Source organism: Chrysochloris asiatica, unplaced genomic scaffold (genome assembly GCF_000296735.1).
Source record: "Chrysochloris asiatica unplaced genomic scaffold, ChrAsi1.0 scaffold00046, whole genome shotgun sequence".
In the NCBI taxonomy this organism is placed as follows: Eukaryota; Metazoa; Chordata; class Mammalia; order Afrosoricida; family Chrysochloridae; genus Chrysochloris; species Chrysochloris asiatica.
In genome coordinates, this window is record NW_006408564.1 from 8,388,010 (window position 1) to 8,405,204 (window position 17,195).

Here is a 17,195-nt window from a genome sequence, read left to right on the forward strand (position 1 = left end):
AGGGCTAATAGTCCAATGCTTATCCCACAGTGCCAGCTTAGTAAGGCAGCCACTCCCAATTTATAATGGGCAGATCCTAGTTAATCCCTAAGAGGTGAAATAATTCTCCAGGGTCATCACACTCCTAGTAAGGATAAAGCAGGATATGGACCTGTTCTTAATCTCTGGCTCGGCTGCTCCAAGTTGTACTCAAGGCACCTTTATGAAAAAGGAAACCACCAACCTTTTCTCTCAAACCACCAAATCAATTATTATTCATCTTCTTAACCTTTACTTTCTACTCAATATCCAACCACACATGACCCTTGAAATTTGTACATAAAGCAAACTGTTTATTAAGCAAATTTATTTTGTTTGGTCAGGGAATAGATAGGCAGAAGGTCACATTGAGTTCTAAACACAGTCAAACTTCTGACCTCACTATTGGCAGCCCAACTTGTAACCCATTACACTACCCAGGCTCCTGACTTACCATGCTGGGAAGTGCCATTGAGTCAGTTCCGACTCATAGCGACCCTGTATAGGGTTTCTGAGGAGCAGGTGGTGGGTTTGAAATGCCAACCTTGTGGTTAGTAGTCAAGTGCTTATATACTTCAGAGCCACATCAGGACTCTTAGTTACCCTGAGCAATCTTAATTCTCCCACCCCATCTCCCCCAACTACAGCGTGAGCTTTTGTGAGGGCTGGAATTTCTACCAGTTCAATCATAAAACCAACTGGGATTGTATTACTGATTGATCCTTAGTGCCTAGAATATTGTCTGGCATATTTTGTTATTGTTAAGTGCCATCAAGTTGGTTACGACCCATAGCGACCCTGTATAGGGTTTCCGAGGAGCAGCTGGTGAGCTTGAACCACTGATCTTGCTGTTCACATGGTTTTGCAGTCTGGCGCATTAACCCCACAGCACCACACCAGGGCATATTCTAGACACTAATAAATATTTGTGGACTAAATGAATGTCTACCAGGCTGTTTGTGATCCTGAAATAATGACTACCTATTCCGAGGACTACAGGTAGTCATAAGAAGACCTCTCATTAAATACTGAAAATCTTTTTCTTTTTTTCTTAATTTTTGGAGAGGGCTTCAAAAGTTTTCCTTTTAATCAATTATATCCCCGTCAACTTCCATGTTGGTGACTGTTCAATACCTCTGTTTTCTCCCTGTCACTGCTTGTTTGGACAGTAGGTACCTGTCAATATTGCTAACTGACAGAATGGATTGAGATGAGTTTGAGCTCTTGTCTGTGTTCTCTCCAGCCTGTTTAACTTGGTATAGTCTTAGTTTTTGAAATATTAGATTGTGGGATATTTCAAACATACGAGTATTACTTTTATGGGTACTTAGAAACCCTCACATCCACAGTGTTTATATATGGGTACATTTGCTCGCCAGGCATCCCTCCTTTCACTGCACTGCAGTTTCTTGCATGTCACAGATACTGATTTTTTTACAAATTGAAAGTTTGCAGCAGCAATCTTGCAGTGAGCAAGTGTATTGGTATTTCAAACTTTTTCATAATGCTACTACACACTTTTTTTTACGTGCACCGAGAAACTAAAACATATCTGTGACTCAGTTTATTGCAGTGATCTGGAATGGAACCTGCCAATATTTCTGAAGTATGCCTCGTTGCAAATACCCACAGAATCCTAAAGATTTTGAAGATGTCCTTCTCTCACCATAGGTAGGATAGGGAAATTACAGTGGTCCTTGACTGGGATGACCAGAGAGGCAAGGGGTGGTGGTGGTCTTTAGAAGCATATCTATGAAGGCCTATCCTACCAAACCCAAGGTCCCAGTGAGGGATGGTGCTGTCTTTCGGTAGCATGGCTGGTTGCTGAGTGGCGGCTCACCTGGCTGCTGCGTGGGCCCAGGCATCAGTGTAGAGCTCTGGGTGCAGAAAGTCAGCTGCTTTTTGGGCTGGACACCTTGCCAGGACAGGTGCATAGAGGTACATGACAGATTGAGGTAGTGACCTCTGTGCTGTGGAGCTGGGGGACATCTGGGCCTGCAGACAGTTACTCACCAGGAACCTGGAGAAGGGGGTGGGAGAAGCAGGTGAGACACGTGGGGGCTCTCAGACAGCCCAGCTCCCCTTTTCCCAGAGGTACTCACTCCCTCCCTGTGGGAGAATTAGGGCCCCAGGCCTTCAGCCCAGTGGCCTCGTTCAGGACTGGGGAGGCTACAGTTTCTCCCACAGTGAAATGGGGCTGCCGAGCCAGGGCCGAAACTCAGATCCTGAACATAAGCTCTGATGAGATCCGAGCAAACAGCTTTTCTCGTCAGTTCGGATTTTCTGATTTGGAGATTTAGGATAAATTGTACAGTGACAACACAGAAGTGAAATTTACTCAGCCAGAAAAAAGTCAAAAGGATAGATGAGAAAATGCTAATAGGAGGGGAAGATTCCAGGTGACTTAGCTTCCTCCTTATGGTACACCTGTGGTTACAGGCGGGCTCTGCCTAGACCTGTGTGACGCCTAGACATGGCCCCTCTAAGCCCGTCTCCATGTCTAAATGCGGACAGTGATACTCACCTGGTAGGGAGTTTATGAGCCCTCATGAGACAGTATTTGTCAAGTGCTGGTGGATTTGAACGTACAATATTGCAGTTCAAATACATCAGCCTTGCGGTCCGATGGTTACCCTGCAGTATCACACTAGGACTCAGAAGTGCTTGGTATAGTTCCCAGTAAATGAAGACCTGTGGACTGTGAGACCCACAGACAGAAGTGGGATGAGAAGAAAGCAACTGTTAGGAAGAAGCTAAGCCAGCCCTTCCTGTTGCCTCTCAGGCTGGAGTCTGTGAACCAGCCCTGGGCTAAGTGTGGAGCACTGCAGTGTGCAAGGCTGATGTCTTGTTTTCACAGAGCTACTTGTCTAGAAGTGTGTGTGGGGGGGGAGTGGGGGGGGGATAAAGGAATGTTGGGGTAGTGCTATGCTTAGATGGAGTGGTCAGGGAGGGCATCTCTGAGGAGGTGTTATTTTAGCTGAGACCTGAACATTGAGAAGGAGCCAGTAGTACACCAACTTAGGGGAGAGGAGTTTCAGGTGGAATGAAGAGCACGTGCAAATGCCATGAAATGAGGGAAAAAGACGTGTGGCTGGAAGAGGTAAGCAGAGGCAGAAAGTTGAGAGCAGGGTAGAGGGAGGCAGCAGTCAGGTGGTTAAGGACCTCATAGGTCAGTGTGCAGTGTAACTTTTTCTTCTCTAAGCTTTGGAAAGACCTCTCTGGCTGCCTTTGAAGAAAGGACTAAAGTGGAGCCAGCTGGAAGCAGAGATTCTGCTGTTGACTAGGTGCCAAGGGGAGGTGCTCTGGCTGGGCAAGAAGTGGATGGCCTGAGACACACTACAGTTGGCCAGTCCCAGAACAACGACCCCTAACGTCTGCTCCCTTTGTGGGCATCAGACAGAGACTCAACCCAGGTAGAAGCTGAATGGGTCCCCGAGTATCAGTTGGTGCCTCACCTGGCCGTCTGCAGGTAGAGTACAGTGTTCTCGCCTTCATAGGTACAAGATGCCGTCACCCTGGTGAGCACGGACGGCAGGCCGCTCAGCTTCGAGAAGCCATGTCCTCCACAGGCCCTGCGGCACACCTCAGCCCCCTGGGTACAGGACTCCGATACCATGGCCTTCAGACCTGCACTCAGTGCATGGAGCTGTGCAAACAGAAGGATGGTAGGTTGTCGGGGGGCCAAGTGCTGTGAGGGTGTTCTCTACTAACACCTGTGCTTAACACTTGCCTAGTACCTACTTTATGTTGAGCACAACTCTGAAGTAAAAACTGTTTCCTCAGCTCACATACCAGTGAGACTGTAGAGGCTCAGAGACACATTAGGATGTGAAGCAGTAAGAGTCTGTGTGTCTGTTGGGTCTCAGGTAGATGGATGCCGGGAGTGGTCCTCACCCTCCAGAATTAAAGATTTTTCTGATTAGAGAATTTGGAGGAGGGGTATTTACCCACAACCCATGGTTGTAGGAGCAGCTTTCAGGTTTTTAGGAAGGAACAACACGCTCCTTAAACTGTGCTTAAGTTTTCTCATCTGTAAACCGAGGATAATAACTGGTGCTGTAGACACACCATGTATGTTAGGATGCAGTGAAGCAGTGCTTGTGCGGCACAGGGCTCAGTCCAGTCTGAATTTGAGTATACAGTCCTTGATCTGAGACCTCTGGGACAAGATCTATTTTGGAATCAGAACAATCTTTGAATTTTAGAAAGGGAAAGAGGTCATGTCAGGTGCATAATACCAGAGACCTTCAGTGGGATCTGGGGAGGTAGAAGCATCAAACAATCTGTCTGCAGCAAAACGGATTCATGCTCAGATAGGGCAGGTCACACTGTGCCAGCTAATAAGTTCTAAGCAGGTTTTGGTTTTATGAAACGTGGACTATTTTCACTAATGCTTTTGGAGCTTTCTGGGTGCAGTTCACGCCAGGTACCCTGGGGATGAAGGTGAGGATGGGAGGTGGGGAGGGTTCCATAGGACCTGGGTTGGGGCTGCGTCCTGCAGCGGCTGGCCCTCAGCAGATAGACATTACCTCAGGCAGGAGGCTGAAGTCTCCCTTCAGAATGGTATTGTACGCGTTCTCGAAGAACTCCAACAGACTGACTGCCCGGAAATGAAAAGCATAGGCCATGGCCAGCTGAGGAAAGAGTTTTTGCTGCTGAGTCTGGTAATCCAGGATTTTTGCCTCTGGGTCACTGCGGGAAATAACAGTCTCATGTCAGTTCAAGTTTTATCTATCAACAAGTCTTTCTTTATCCCATCTACCATGAACATCCCCACATTTCCCTGCAGAAATTCATGCTTGCTCCCCTTTATGGAGAGAGGTTTACAAAATGACAGTCTATATACATATTGCCATCTTTCTGGATGTGCACTCTTGAAGATTTGAACCACTGACTTTTCACAGCTCAGATGCCCTTGCAGGACATTGCGTTCAGCCCGGAGGAGCCACACTTATTTTGCAATTTGGTGTCAGAAATGGGGTTTGTTGTTGCAGTGGCTCCAGACTCATGTAAGTATGGGGTTTTTATAAAAGAAAGAATGAAAGGACATGGGAAGTTAAGCTTTTGATTCTTAAATAGTGTTTGCTTACTGCTGTCTGTAAAGCTGAAAGAAATGTTAAGAGATGTTTTGCTGCAGCTGAAGGAAGAAAAGCTGTTATTGGAGTAATTAATTAGGGCAAAAGCCTGGTAGGTGAAGCAAGATGACTGACAGGGGTCTAGGGCCTACTTCATCCACAACCGGAGGCCAATGGCTGCATGCACACTTGCGAGGGGACTGGGTATTGGGTATCTTGATTACAGAAAGCTTGTAAGCCCACCTTTAGCTTATATTTGAGTAGGAAGCGTAGGTAGAAACCCAGACCTACTGAGAAAACAGGCGATTTACCTGAAGAAAGATCTGCAGAAAGAAAAGTAAGTGGCATTTTGAATTTCAAATAATAGTTTGCCAGTGGATGCATCAAAGCAAGAAAAGTCTGTTCTCATCAGAGAAAATCCCCCATTCTAGGTTTGAGGGAGGGAGTTGAGTACACAGCTTGGTAACCATCTGGGTCCGAGTGGAAGTGGGGAAGGATGCAGCAGTACAGATAAGGGTTGAGCAAAAGAGAAGAGGAAGGACTGTCTGGTCTGAAGTTTAGGGAGTTGTGTGGACTCCTGAGCCCATGGGCACTAACCCAGCCCTTAGGGGCTAGGGCTAAGAGACAGAGGGGCAAGGGGCCGGCTGCTCTGAAGTGCAGCTGATTTCCACTTGACCTTGTAAGGATGAATGACTAGAGCTGAATAGACCAAAACCCAACCAAGTGAATAAAGACATTTTATACTGGTGTACATGCTTGTCTCTTCTAATGGCAAGAAGAGCCAGTGGACAGCTTGTGGTACAACATATTGTTGTTACCTTAGCCTTTGTAACTCCTACCAAGCGATTTTTTTCCTGACTGGTCTGAAAGAGAAGATGGGAGAAGATGCTAACAAGATGACATGATTCAGCTGTGGTTATCTGAGAAGCAGGAGAGGGGATCTCACCACCATCAAGTAGAGAGCCAAGAGTGGAGCACAATATTTGCACCTCAAGATCTTGTGCATTGAGCCTCCCCGACCCAGAGAAGGAAAGCTCTGACACCAAAGAAGTGGCAGAGGAACTGCAGCAACAGTACAAAGAACCAGAGCCCAGGACTTCCCCGCCCACACAGCAAGTAAAACAGGGACTTCAGTGGGGAAACTAGAGCGGTCGGTGTGCCCTCAGCCTAAGGCTTATAGTGGAGTGTGGTCCTGAGCATTTTCTGATCCTGTGAACTGCCCTAATAAAACCCTTAATTGTATGTTGTCTTCAGTGGTGTGTGGCCATTGTTTTCCAATGTAACTGAGCATCCTGTGTGTGTGCATTTTCTCTGTAACCTGGGACGGTGTCAGGGGCAGGGAGCAGGGGACTGAGAGGGAGCTATGCCTGCTGTGGTCAGCCTCTGGGAACCCCTTGCCTGGGCTGAAGCCGGGACTGGCGGCGTATGACCGAGTAGCGCATGGCGATGACACAAGCCTTCTGCAGCAGGGGTATGACCTCGTCCAACAGCAGTCCCACTCGTACCACCACCATGGAAAGGTAATTGCTCTGTACTGTTCCGCGCTTGACGTAGGTGCCATCTGGTAAAATCTGTGTGGGCCAAGGACAGGAGCTGAGTCTGAGCCTGCCCCCCACTTCTCAAACTGTTCTGCAGTAGCAGACAAAGTCTCCCAAGAGCCCACAGCTGAAGAGTCAATGCCTGGCAAAGCAGGAAACCTCCAGAAACTTCTCTAGCTCCTCAGCTGGCATCCATGATTAGTGGTGTTCACTGAGGTGAAATCTTGTATGTATCACACTAAGTCTCATCTCTCCTCTCTTTGGGTTGCCTTGCTACCACACAGGTTGAACGGGAACAAATGATTGCTCTCCTGTTCATACATGAAAACTGTGAGGCCCAGAGAAGGGTAATGACTTGTCTGAAGTTACATAACTCCTAGTCTGGGTGCCCCCACCTGTGCAAACCGATTCAGCATGTTCTCCTTGGGTATCCGCACATGGTCTAGTCTCAGGAAGCCATTGTCTGAATGTTCAAAGTCCATCTTGGGTCCAATGTCTCCAACAGTGATGCCTAGGTGCGGGAGATGGGACCATCTATCAGTTAGTTGAGTGCTTGCTGTGTAGCAGGTACTGCATACCTTCTGCAGCTCACCCAAACGTCCAGCTGCCTGCTTTGGAGGTGAGGAGGCGCAGCATAGACTAGTGTTGAATCTTGCTCAGGGTCAGTGATGCATTGGCACTCTATATGCCCAACTGCTCCCCCCACACCCCACTCAAGAGGAATTGTGCTGGGCTTCTGGGAGGCCTACTGGGGTACTCCTGAGGGAGTGTGTAAAGCTTACCTGGCAGTGGGGTGTGGTCCTGGAGGCTCCGGATGGGCACAATAAAGGCATGCATGCCCTGCCGGGCTCCCGAGCAGATCAGCTGGGCCAGGACCAGCGCATGGGTGGCTGTCCGTCCCACTGCAGGCAAGAGATGAAGCCCAGTGTGATCCCTGGTGCACAAGGCTGGGTCTACAGTTCAGACAGCCCACTGCGACCGTGGATCTGTGTGGGGCAGGAAGACCAGCATGGTGGCATTGGGAGGGGGTGGAAATTTCCTGGGGAGCTTCACAGGGAAGGGTGTGCAAGACAGTGTGCTCAGAAGCTTGAGGACTGGCTCTAAGTGTGGGGTATACTGTGGGGAGGTAGCATCCAGGGGAGCAAGGGGCTGAGAGGTAGATGAGAGGCCTTTCTGTTACCATTGGAAATGACTGGAAGGATCTAAATGGCTCTCGTGTGAGAGCCTGCTGGCTGGCTCCAGCACACACTGAGCTGAAGGGACAACAGTAGTTTGGTGGCTGGAAGAACTGCGAGTTTGGTAAATGTCTGTGCTACAACTCCTCAGGAACGAAGGCTTTGAATTTAATGGAAATAGCTCAAACAGAATGACCTGGGAAGGCTTGGAATCTTGCTCTACTACAGGCTTCTAAAAAGGAGTCCGGGTGGTACTGCAGGATAAGCACTGGACTGATAACTGCAAGGTTGATAGTTCAAACCCACCAGCTGCTCCACAGGAGAAAGATGAGGCTTTCTGCTTCCTTACAAATTTATAGTCTCAAAACCCTTTTTAGGGTTGCTATGAGTTGGAATCGACTCAGTGGTAGTGGGGTTTGATTTTTAATGTTTATTGTGAATTATGTGATCGGTTACATGGGAACATTAGCTTTATATTCATCCTATCATCTATTATTTTCATTTCCATGGTTACAACTCGCAGTGGGTTTTTAATGGGGATAATTTTCTGAAGAACCCATTATGACGTAATGGTTAAGTGCCCAGAGGACAAGTGAAAGGTTGGTGGTTCAGACATGCTAACAGACTCCCATAAAGAAATTGCTAAGTGCTGTGGAGTCAGTTCTGACTCATGCCACTCTCTATAGATTTTCCACTGAGTGGCTGGGGAGTTTGAACCACTGACCTTGCATCCCAGTACCTTAACCTGCAGCACCATACTGTTGTTGTTCAGTACCGTGGAGTCGGTTCCGACTCATAGGGACCCTGCACAGAAGTTTCCGAGGCTGTAAATCTTTACGGGAGCAGAACGCCTCATCTTTCTCCCGCGGAAAGCTGTTCCGAACTGCTGATGTTGAGGTTGGCATCCCAATTCGTAACCACTACACTACCAGAGCTCCATACTAGGAGTCCCAAAAAGATGTACAGCCTTAGAAACGCAATGGAGCCATTCTGCTCTGGCCTATAGGATTGCTATGAGTTGAAGGTGACTTCATGCCACTCAGTAACAGCAACAACAACCCAGTTTTCTGACTGGAGAAATCAGGAGACAACCTCTGCATCAGAACCACTGGGGAGGTACCTCAGGATCCGCGGGGAGAACACTGGTCTACAACTGCAGGAGGATGTGTGCATTGCTTCCACTGGGAAGGTACCTCAGGATCCATGGGGAGAACACTGGTCTAGAACTGCAGGAGATGTGTGCATTGCTTCCATAACGGGCACCTTTGGGACCTCTGAAAGGCACTGATCACAGAGTGGGGGGAACCACCCCAAAGAAATAAACGAGTCAATGAGCTATCAAAGGGACTGTGAAATGAGCAAAATCTGTGTCTTTTTTTTCACCCCTCAAGAAATGTAAGAATCACTCCACGATTAACCTACTCATAATATAACTCATTGCCATGTATCAAAAGTCAGGTGTTGCAGGTGTGAGTCAATTTCCAGAAAAGGAAACAGGCTCAGGGAATGCAGTGACACACTCAAGATCCCTGCTCTGTAGGGGACAAAGCTGGGATTTGAACCTTGGTCTGCCTGGTATCAAGGGCTGATGTCTTTACAGTTTTGAAATTCTGATTCTTCTCTCTGACCTCACATGTCTCTCTCTACTTGCTTTAGTTTGGACTCCTCAGCAAAGTGTGGCATGATCGCCACCTGGTGGCCACAGGGAAAGGTGCAGAACTACATGGTTTGGTGCTGGTTGGGGCCTCTGGGTGGCTGGAACAGGGGTGGGGAGAGAGAGTTCTCTTAATAACGACTGAATCACATGGCCCCATGCTCTAGCGGGTGACAATTTTAATCGTCTCAGATGAGACTACGTGGAATTGTGGGGGATACCTGGGACTAGGCTGTATGTGTCCACGGGTGTACCACCACAATCAATCTCATCTACTTCAAAGTTCCCACTTGCTGATAAGATTAATAACCCATCTATTTTACAGAGTAACACTGTGAGGCTCAGGGAGTTGAACTGTTATACACAAAGTGACAAGTCTAGAAGAGGAAATCAATCTGAGGTCTGTTGGACATCAATACCAGTATTATACTGCCTTCTAACTTGTTCTGGAATGAAGGGACTGGGGGGTGGACAGATACTCACGGTCTCCAGGCCACCACTTGGTGGCAGTCAGCGTGGGGCTGTGGATCACAAACTCCTGGGTGGCTGTGTCAAAAGAGGCTTCAGTCTCCAATCCCTGAAGGTATGTCCCTTGGGAACAAGGAGAGGAAGTAAGACATGAGGTCAGGGTGATTTCTTACCAGGCACTCCGGCACCAGCTCAATATGGAGTAGGCATCAGCTGCCAGCTATATTCACAGGTGTTTCTCCCCTTAAATATGTGGGTTCAGTGGGGGACACATGGTCAGTCCGTGACAAGAGATGCTTCCTGAAAGAAAGACTTGTACCTACTGCTAGCCCCTACAACTCATTTATACAAATTAGAAACAGAAACCCCCTTCTCAATGACTACCAACTCCCAGAAAGTTTCCTTATTAAATGTACTCATCTATGGTGGCCGAGACGTGGATGGAGCTTCTGGAGTTGTGACATACACAACTTGAACAGTGACTCACCATGTCCCAGTTCTGTCTGAGCGTATGTTGTGATGATCTGGAAATCTCTGCAGAGCGGCTCCCATTTGGCAATCTGCTCCTCAGTGCCCAGGCTCCTGAGAGCTTTCAGGAACACCATGTGTAAATTTAAGCCCACGTCTCCACCAAGAGCTCTGTCGGGAGAGAGAGATTGGTGGAGACAAGGCTGTGGGAACCCTCAGCCTGGATACAGTGGAGGGAAAGGACGCTGCTATCCTGGTTTCCCAGCCAGTTCTGCCTTTGTTGGGAAAAATGGGTCATAGAACAGGGGGGTAGGGATGGGAGGCTAACAGTGATCCCAGGGGGATTCGTTTCTGGTGAGGCTATCCCAGGAATAAGCACCTGTAAATGTAGACTACTTCAGGACCATCAAACTGCCAGCCCAACTGCTGTGCTAGCTTCTGGATGTGGACTTTCCTCCGTATGGCACTCTCATATCGTTCATTCTGGGACATGAAATAAATGTCCTGAAGGTTGAAGTCTGGGTTACTCTGGATGATGTTCTCTGCCAGGAGAGATGACAGAGGATTGAGAGATCTAGGTGGGGTTCCTGATCTTTCTTCCTACCACTTACCACATGGACCTGGAGAGAAAGCCTGACGTTACTGTCACTTTACAGCGGGGACAACATCTAGGTCTTGTGCAGCTGACCAGTAAGTAACCAGTTGTGATCAAACAAACTCTGACTCATTGCAACCCTGCATGGTCCCCAGTAGAACCGTATTTCATAGGTTTTGTTTTTCCTTTTTGTGATTTGAGTAAGCGTTTACAGAGCAAGTTAGTTTTCCATTCAACTATTTATACATGTTTCATAACAATCTAACAACACTTCCCATTTCCCATAGAATTTTTAATGGCTGACTTTTCCACTAGGGTGCCGTTGGTGGACTTACTCAAACCTCTACTTTGGTTAGCAGTTGTGCACTTTGGTTAGCAGTTGTGCTCTTATCCTTCAGATGGACTCAGGGAATAGTGACCTATTAAAGGTGCTTTTACTGTCGGGCAACATTATTTGAAAGAGACACTGCTAGTGAAGGTCTCTCTTAAGAAATGCATAATGGACAGAAAGCAGGTGCTCGATTCCCGCGTTCCCATTTTACCGATTTTCCTCCGGAGCGCAGTGTTGTGGGCACCTCTATCAAGGATGTTGGTGAGTCGTTCCACATTGAAGGACTGATGGTACCTCTCACTCTCTACGTCCGGGTTCATTTGCCTGCTCCACGTATCCCCCAGTGACACTCGGTGCACTGAGTTGACCATCCCGCCCTGGCTGCTCTGACGTCTGCTCTTCACCTGTGTATGAGAAGATTGCTCAGTGCTGGGTGTTAGCGTCAGTAGGAGTTGCTTGGGAGATGCCCCAAACTCCTCCCAGTGAGCCCTTAGCTGGCATGAGGGATTGCTTAACATGGCACACAGTAATTGCTCAATATGAGTGATCTCAATGCATTCCAGCCAAGATTTGGACATACTCTGCCCTCTGTTGCCTGTACTATAAACAGCGCATCCTTATGAAGAAAATGAATGTTAGGTTAAGTGAGTGTCCATGGGTTGGACAGGTTCTCATTACACAGCACAAACTCTGTCCACACTGCAGCCCCATTGTGGGGCCCATGGGGACAGAGGCCTTGGGATATCATTCAGCCCCACCTTGGTTTTATAGAAATAGGGCTGAGCCCAGAACTAGGGATCAATGCTGAGGGGAGGCAACTTGCTCCCTGAATGTAAACTATTCCCCTGGGACTCCTACTTGTCCCTATGGCCAGAGTGGGATTTGCATCCTTCATAGCATCCCCTCAGCCTCTTAGAAACCCCCTTCCTCTATATGGAGGCAACCACCACATACAGCTCATCCTACTTTGCAAGTCTTTCAAACTCAACTTCCCTGGTCCACTTTGGCAGGACACCATCATCCCTCCCCTGGCTGCAGTGCTGCTTCTGCCTGTCCCCCAGCTGTCAGGGGAACCTCTTCCACTATGCTGTCAATCACAGCCGCTCTTCCCTGCTTGGAATTTGCTCCTCAGTGTTCACTACGAGTGGAATGGAACCCTTGCTTTCTGCCCTGGACACTTCAAACCACCTCTATCAACCTGTTCACCCCACTTGGGCTGCTGCTTCCTCTTTCTGCCCTGTGTACCCACTATTTGCTCTGGCCGGGACTTAGCTGTCAGGTGTCCCTAACCCTCAACTTCAAACTGTTAATGTAGATGCAAGTCTCCGTGGAGGAGAGGGGTGGAGGCAAGGGCCCACTCTTCCCTGGGCCCCAAGAACCCACCTCAGTAAGCAGCTGGAAAGCTTTTCAACATGTTACCACTATTTTGATTCCCTTTTGTCCTCACCACAACCCTCTGGGCATACTACTGTTTTAAGGAGGACAGCAGCCTCTGGAGGGGAGACATTTGTAAGGTCGAGAAGCCACATGAATTAGAATGGAATTCATTCCCAAACTTCCAAAGTCTCCAATGGGTATTTCATGTTACAGGTCTCCAATCCGCTGACAGGGCTGTGGGGTACTGCAAGAATCCACCCCGTCACCCTCCCCTGTGACTGCCCGCTGGACTCCTCCAAGACTACCTTGCCTGTCTGTCCTTCTTGCCCCAGTTGCATCAGCACCCTCCGCCTTACTATTCTCGAACCTTCCAGAGTCCCTCTTCCCTGCTGACCCTTTGCCCAGAACACTTTTTCTCCAAGTGTCCTCAGAGGCTCTACTCAAGTCTTAAGTTTTTGATTAATGTCACCTTCTCAGCCAGTCTACCCGCATTAATGTCCCAAGTACCCTGCATTCCGGGTGGGGTGCTTTCAAGTGCGGCCTCATGCTGCTCTCCTCATCAGGTTGCAACACACAAGATCATTTTTACTAATGTATTATGAGTGGCCGTACTGCTGTCTTTCCCCTACTGCACTAACCCGTCCATTCCACAAGAACTGAGCTCCTACGGCGTGTGGGAACTAATTTAGCTTGGGGGCCTGGAAGTAAAGTAACTTGGTGTGGGATGCAAGAGAGCCGTGCTCAGCTTCATTAGGAGCTGTGTGGATCATACTGAGGAGGTCCAAGACTCAGGGGCCCCCAGCCTCCCTCTGTCCCCCCCACTGGCCTACCTGACTCACCACGGTAGGCGCTCACAAGTTCCGAAGGTCAGTGCTTTTCCCCAGCAGGCTGTGGGCCTCCGTCTCGTCTCGGCCCGGTGGCCCCGCCTCCTGCCCCCTCCCTCGAGGGGTGAGGCCTCCATAGCGCAGACGTGTGGTCGGTGACTGCTTTTCTCCAGCTTCTTCCGCCTTCTGGTCCAGGCTCTGGGCTGCCCTGAGAGGATTTCGAGAACGAAGCCGGATAAATAATTTAGCACCCGTGCCAGCTACTGAACCTCCGTCCTTCTCTCCCTCTCCCAGGTTGGCTGACCCTAGCCTCCCAGTTCCTAGTAAAATGCACACTTAATAAAGAAATAAGATGCCCCCACCAGGACTCTTGAAGAATAAGCAAAAATAAAAAGAAACCTCTTGCTGTCCTGTAGATTCCAACTCATAGCGACCACTTAACCACTGTACCACTGCCATGTAGTCAATTCTGAATCTTAGCTACCCTATAAGACAGCAGAACGGCCCCCTAAGGTTTTCAAGATCGAAAATCTTTATAGACTGCCCTATCTTTCTCCCATAGAGTGGTTGTTCTTAGGTGCCATCGAGTCGGTACCGACCCATAGCGACCTTATGCACAGCAGAATGAAACACTTTCTGATCCTGGGCCAACCTCACTACCATTGTCACGCTTGCGTCCATCGATGCTGCCACGTGGCCAGTCCATCTCTTGGGGTCTTCCTCTTTTGCTCTGACCCTCCACCTTACCAAACATGATATCCTTCTCCAGCTACTGGTCCCTCCTGACAATATATCTAAAGTATGAGAGACGAAGTTTGGCCATCTTGACCTCTAAAGAGTACTCTGGCTGCACTTCTTCCAAAACAGATCTATTGGTTCTTTGGCAGTCCATGGCACTTTCAATACTCTCCAACACCATAACTCAAATGCATCAATTCTATGGTGTTCCTTATTCACTGTACAGCTTTCACATGTATATGAGGTTATTGAAAATACCATGGCTTGGGTCACACACACCTTAGTCCTCCAACTGACATCTTTGCACTCCAACACTTTAAAAAGTTCTCATGCAGCAGATTTGTCTAATGCAATACCTCGTTTGATTTCTTGACTGCTGTTTACCTTTCAGGAGCCCAGGGACCCAGATTGAAATCCTGGAAGCGTTGCTTATAGAGGTGAAGCAACTCAAAGTTTCCCTTCCCTTAGTCATAAAAGGTTCCCCCCGACCCACCCACCCATCTTCGTTTCCTAGTGATGATGCAACACAACACAACTGGCTTTAACGAACAGAAAATTATTTTTTCATAGTTCATGTGGTTCAAAGTCAAAATTTAGTCTGCGATTTAGATGAGGTGTATGGGAACTCTGGTAGCATAGTGGTTATGAGTTGGGCTGCAAACCTCAGGGTCACCAGTTTGAAACTACCAGCAGTTCTATGGGAGAACGACTAGGCTTTCTGCTCCTGTAAAGATTTACAGCCTCGGAAACACTATGCAGTCACTATGAGTCAGAACTGACTCCAATGCACACCACCGCCACCGCCACCACCACCAAACCTAGAACTGTCATATCCACTGCATAAAATAACCTACCCCACTTGGGTATGATATAATTAACATAACAAAGAAACACTATTTTCAAACAGAATGACATCCACAGGTAGAGGGGTTACAAATCCAACACAATCTTGAGGGGATATAATTTAATTCACAACAGCCTATTTCTCACCCTTCCATTGCTTGAGTAGTAACACCTCCCTTAGCTATAACTCAGAGGGTATAAAGCCCACGTTTTTGTAACTTGAGTGTTTTTTGTTTTTACTATTTTCTTGATTCTCTGTAAGACAACTTCTCATTACTAAGAGTGATGATTAATTGGTGTTAATTTCCCATTCTTGGCACTCTGAGTGATATTTATGAACAGTCATATGAATGACTGGTGTGGCGCTGTGGATTAATGCACCAGACTGCAAAGCTGTTTGAACTGCAAGGTTGGCGGTTCAAGCTCACCAGCTGCTCCTCAGAAACCCTATATAGGGTCACTATGGGTTGGAACCGACAGCACTTCACAACAACAACAACATATGAATGAACCCTTAAGCTACACAGGATGTAGCCATTTGTTCACCCACCTAATACATATTTTTTGAGTACCATCACAATCTAAGCACTAGGTTCCACAGGAAGCAAAATACGGTACTAGGCTCTTGCCCTTAGGAAGATTGCAGTCTTAGGGAAGATGGATAATGATGGTGGTGTGCTGTTTGGGAGACAGATAGTCATAGTAGGAATGAGCAGGAAAATCTGGAAGACTCATGAGCAGTTCTAATGGATTTAGAGCTTTTTTGGAACTTAAAAACCCTGACTCTGGCATAAGACAGCTGAGTAGATAGAAGAACTGAGCAGACTCTCTGCACCAAAGACATGACAGACCAAGTGAAACTGTTTTAGATAATGATCCTGAAATTCTGAGTCTCCCAGGATAGCACAGACAGGTAAACTGAGTGCTGACTGGAAGAGGAAGCTGAACAGGAGCAGAGAGAAGACAAGCAGGCTGACTGTGGACTGATGTGGTGACGTGTAGTCTTCATGAGCTATGTCATGTGGCTGATGACCCAGCAGCCTGCACGCACAGCATGAGAATGGACGCTGAAGACAAGGGTGGCGCAGTTCTCACCTGTTTCTGTGTCCTCCTGGTAGTGGGGGCATCATGGCCAATCCCACCAATGTCAACTCAGCAGCCAGTGGAGCCCCCTCCTGTGCACGTTAGTCTCTTCCTGGGATTGGGAGCTGGGAGTGTCCCCTCTGCTTCTGGAGGCACGTGAACCTGCCCTAAACAGAATAAAGAACTATGCTCGTACTTTCAGTCTATCACATCCACCAGGCCACCAGGATGTGAATGTCTGAGAACATGCCAACATACAGTCATCAATTAAGTATAAATACAAAGACACCACAAGTCTCAAAGAAAACAGCTTACACAAAAAACAAGACATTGTGCCTCAACCAAGTGACCAAATGCAGACTCAGAAAATACCAGAAATAGTATAAGAACTACTGAATAGGTGATTTTAAAAACCTTCAGTGGACTGACAGAAAGATCGACATAAGCAAGGAAAGCTCACACACACATACACACACACAACTTTAGAAGAATTCAGGAAAACACTACAAGAACTATGTGACAAAATAAATGATAATTTGGAAACCAAACAAAACAGAAATTAGAAAGTCAGAAGATGAATACTAAGATTTCAGACATAGATAGTGCATTGAAAGGGCAAATAAGTTAAATTGCATCAATGGATGGCCAAAGTTGTGAACTTGAAAACAATCTCTCAATACTCCTCTTTGAGAAAAATAATAAGAAAAGAAACAAAGTCTGAAGAAAGCCTAAGACTTATGTGGAGCACTATCAAGAGGAATCAGTTATATGTAATTGGAATTCCAGAACAGTTAGAAACCAAAAAAATAAAAAAGAGTTTTGTCCAAGAATTATTGGAAAACCACTCAAGAATCCTCTATCCAGCAAACTGTCAATCAAATACGATGGTGTAATCAAAACATTCCAGGATAAGCAGAAGCTAAGGGATTTTGCTAAAGCCAACCCTGCTATGAAAAACATCCTAAAGGAAGTTCTGTGGACTGAGAACCAACAAGAACACATAACAAC

The 17,195-nt window shown here is 47.4% G+C and overlaps 2 protein-coding genes across 2 annotated transcripts in view; both read right to left on the bottom strand.

Moving 5' to 3' along the window:
* Positions 1-11,693, bottom strand: part of ACOX2 (acyl-CoA oxidase 2, branched chain) — a 30,915-nt gene extending 19,222 nt beyond the window's left edge. Inside the window, exons 1-10 of the mRNA XM_006862093.1 lie at positions 11,534-11,693; positions 10,776-10,938; positions 10,416-10,567; positions 9,944-10,051; positions 7,414-7,533; positions 7,027-7,142; positions 6,492-6,664; positions 4,548-4,710; positions 3,474-3,664; positions 1,859-2,038 (exon numbers count right to left, since the gene is read on the bottom strand). Of these exons, the coding sequence (XP_006862155.1) occupies positions 1,859-2,038; positions 3,474-3,664; positions 4,548-4,710; positions 6,492-6,664; positions 7,027-7,142; positions 7,414-7,533; positions 9,944-10,051; positions 10,416-10,567; positions 10,776-10,938; positions 11,534-11,693 (1,526 nt within the window). The remainder of the gene's footprint in view (positions 1-1,858; positions 2,039-3,473; positions 3,665-4,547; positions 4,711-6,491; positions 6,665-7,026; positions 7,143-7,413; positions 7,534-9,943; positions 10,052-10,415; positions 10,568-10,775; positions 10,939-11,533) is intronic.
* A 1,857-nt stretch (positions 11,694-13,550) lies between these two features.
* Positions 13,551-17,195, bottom strand: part of FAM107A (family with sequence similarity 107, member A) — a 139,167-nt gene continuing 135,522 nt past the window's right edge. The window contains exon 5 of the mRNA XM_006862122.1: positions 13,551-13,731. Coding sequence (XP_006862184.1) covers positions 13,551-13,731 — 181 coding nt within the window. The remainder of the gene's footprint in view (positions 13,732-17,195) is intronic.